At 52.2% G+C, this 1,827-nt stretch overlaps 1 protein-coding gene across 1 annotated transcript in view; it reads left to right on the top strand.

Annotated features, from left to right (window-relative positions):
* Positions 1-1,824, top strand: part of LOC104280893 (EGF-like repeat and discoidin I-like domain-containing protein 3) — a gene marked incomplete at both ends in the record, with an annotated part of 6,857 nt that extends 5,033 nt beyond the window's left edge. Inside the window, 4 exon segments of the mRNA XM_009878693.1 lie at positions 7-64; positions 1,290-1,327; positions 1,329-1,434; positions 1,738-1,824. Coding sequence (XP_009876995.1) covers positions 7-64; positions 1,290-1,327; positions 1,329-1,434; positions 1,738-1,824 — 289 coding nt within the window.
* Between the last annotated feature and the right edge of the window lie 3 nt (positions 1,825-1,827).

Below are 1,827 nucleotides of genomic sequence, written 5' to 3'. Positions count from 1 at the left end.
AGCCAGGCCGGGCAAACCCAACGCCTGGACAGCGCTCCACAACGGCCAGTCCGAGTGGCTGCAGGTGGGTCTCGGTGTCCTCCCCCTGTAACCTCATTTCTCCTCCCCAGCTCCGCCAGTTGTGCCCAGGGCCACCTCCTGTGCCTGAGGTGGCTGGAAGCAGGGTGGGTAGTTGTGCTATGGGGCACGCAGCCCTGCGGTGCTCTCCGCGAGCTGGGATCACAGGGGTGGGTCGGGATGGGGCCACAGCCACTGGTTTTATCAGTGATGCTGGAGCTCTGGGTCAGAAACATCAGCACCTGTAGGGACGGGGTGGTGCCATCTCTGAAGACTTTCTGTGGGGTGCACCAAGCCTGCAGCACCCTCTTGGGAAGCGCCATCCCAGCCTGGGGTGACCGTGCCACGACCCTCTGGCTGCCCAGAACACCATGTTTCTGTTTTGCAGGAAGAAAATCAGGTTTGCTTTTCTCGTCCCAATCTGGAATGGGAACAAATAGTTTTGAAATCTCCTTCTCAGTTTCCTTTCCTCTGCTGTTTTTATACTTTTCACATGATTTAATGACATAATAGGATGGAGCAGTTTAGATATTTGTCCTGCTTTTTATTTGGGAGATGATTAAAAGCAGCTGCTTCGTGGCCCTAAATAAACCAGCTTATCAAATTGTCTGCTGATAGGGTCAGGATGACACACTGACGCATTGCAGGCTGTCTCTTTGTGTATGTGCATATAGATTTACATGTGTACTTGTATACATACACTTACATAGATAGTACTGCCTTCAGAAAGCATAAAATAGGAACTAAATTAAGGAGACTTTCAGCTCATTTGCTGGTTTACCCTGTAGAGAGCCAGCAGCAGTAGTGCAGTGTGACAGAGTAAAGAGAATAGAAACCATCTCACTTACAACCCAAATGTCAGACCGCATTGAACTGCATATTTTCTCAGCCAGAATCACTTTCCAGTGGAAATGCATTTCCTCTGGGAATCCTTTTTTCTTTTTCTTTTTTTTTTTTTGTTTAAATGAAGATTTTATGCTGTCATTCCCATGTTGACCTTTTCAGCAAAATATGTCGGGGTGGCAGTGATGGGGAAGGGAGCTGAGATGATGGCTTTTGTATCCTGCTCTGACTTGCTTCGAGGGATGCTGCAAGTGTTAAAGGGTCAAATATTTCACAGCAGTGTTTCATTAGTTGCTCTGGCATTGGGGCAGGGGTTGAGGGATATGCAGGATGCTCTGGAGTGGGAGCACGGCTCCAAGGAGCCTCGGTGAGCCTTGTTTCTTCGCCAGATTGACCTCCGGGACCAGAAGAAGGTGACGGGCATCACCCCGTGCTTTGGGCCACATCCAATATGTGCCAGCCTATAAGGTAGCCTACAGCAACAACGGCACCTCCTGGACCCTCTACCGGGATGGCCAGACCAACAGCACCAAGGTGTGTGCGGCAGGGCAAGGTGGACACCTCCTGGCCTGTGGGGAGGGGTGCGATAGTGGCAAGGAGGTCCCAGCAGTGCTGACACCCACTTTTCCCTCCCTAGATCTTCCATGGGAACAGCGACAACTACTCGCACAAGAAGAATGTGTTCGACGTGCCCTTCTACGCCCGCTTCGTCCGCATCCACCAACAGCACCAAGGTGTGTGCGGCAGGGCAAGGTGGACACCTCCTGGCCTGTGGGGAGGGGTGCGATAGTGGCAAGGAGGTCCCAGCAGTGCTGACACCCACTTTTCCCTCCCTAGATCTTCCATGGGAACAGCGACAACTACTCGCACAAGAAGAATGTGTTCGACGTGCCCTTCTACGCCCGCTTCGTCCGCATCCCGGCCGTG

This window comes from Apaloderma vittatum, unplaced genomic scaffold (assembly GCF_000703405.1).
Source record: "Apaloderma vittatum isolate BGI_N311 unplaced genomic scaffold, ASM70340v1 scaffold33931, whole genome shotgun sequence".
Taxonomy (NCBI): domain Eukaryota; kingdom Metazoa; phylum Chordata; class Aves; order Trogoniformes; family Trogonidae; genus Apaloderma; species Apaloderma vittatum.
This window is presented reverse-complemented; position numbering and strand designations above follow the sequence as displayed.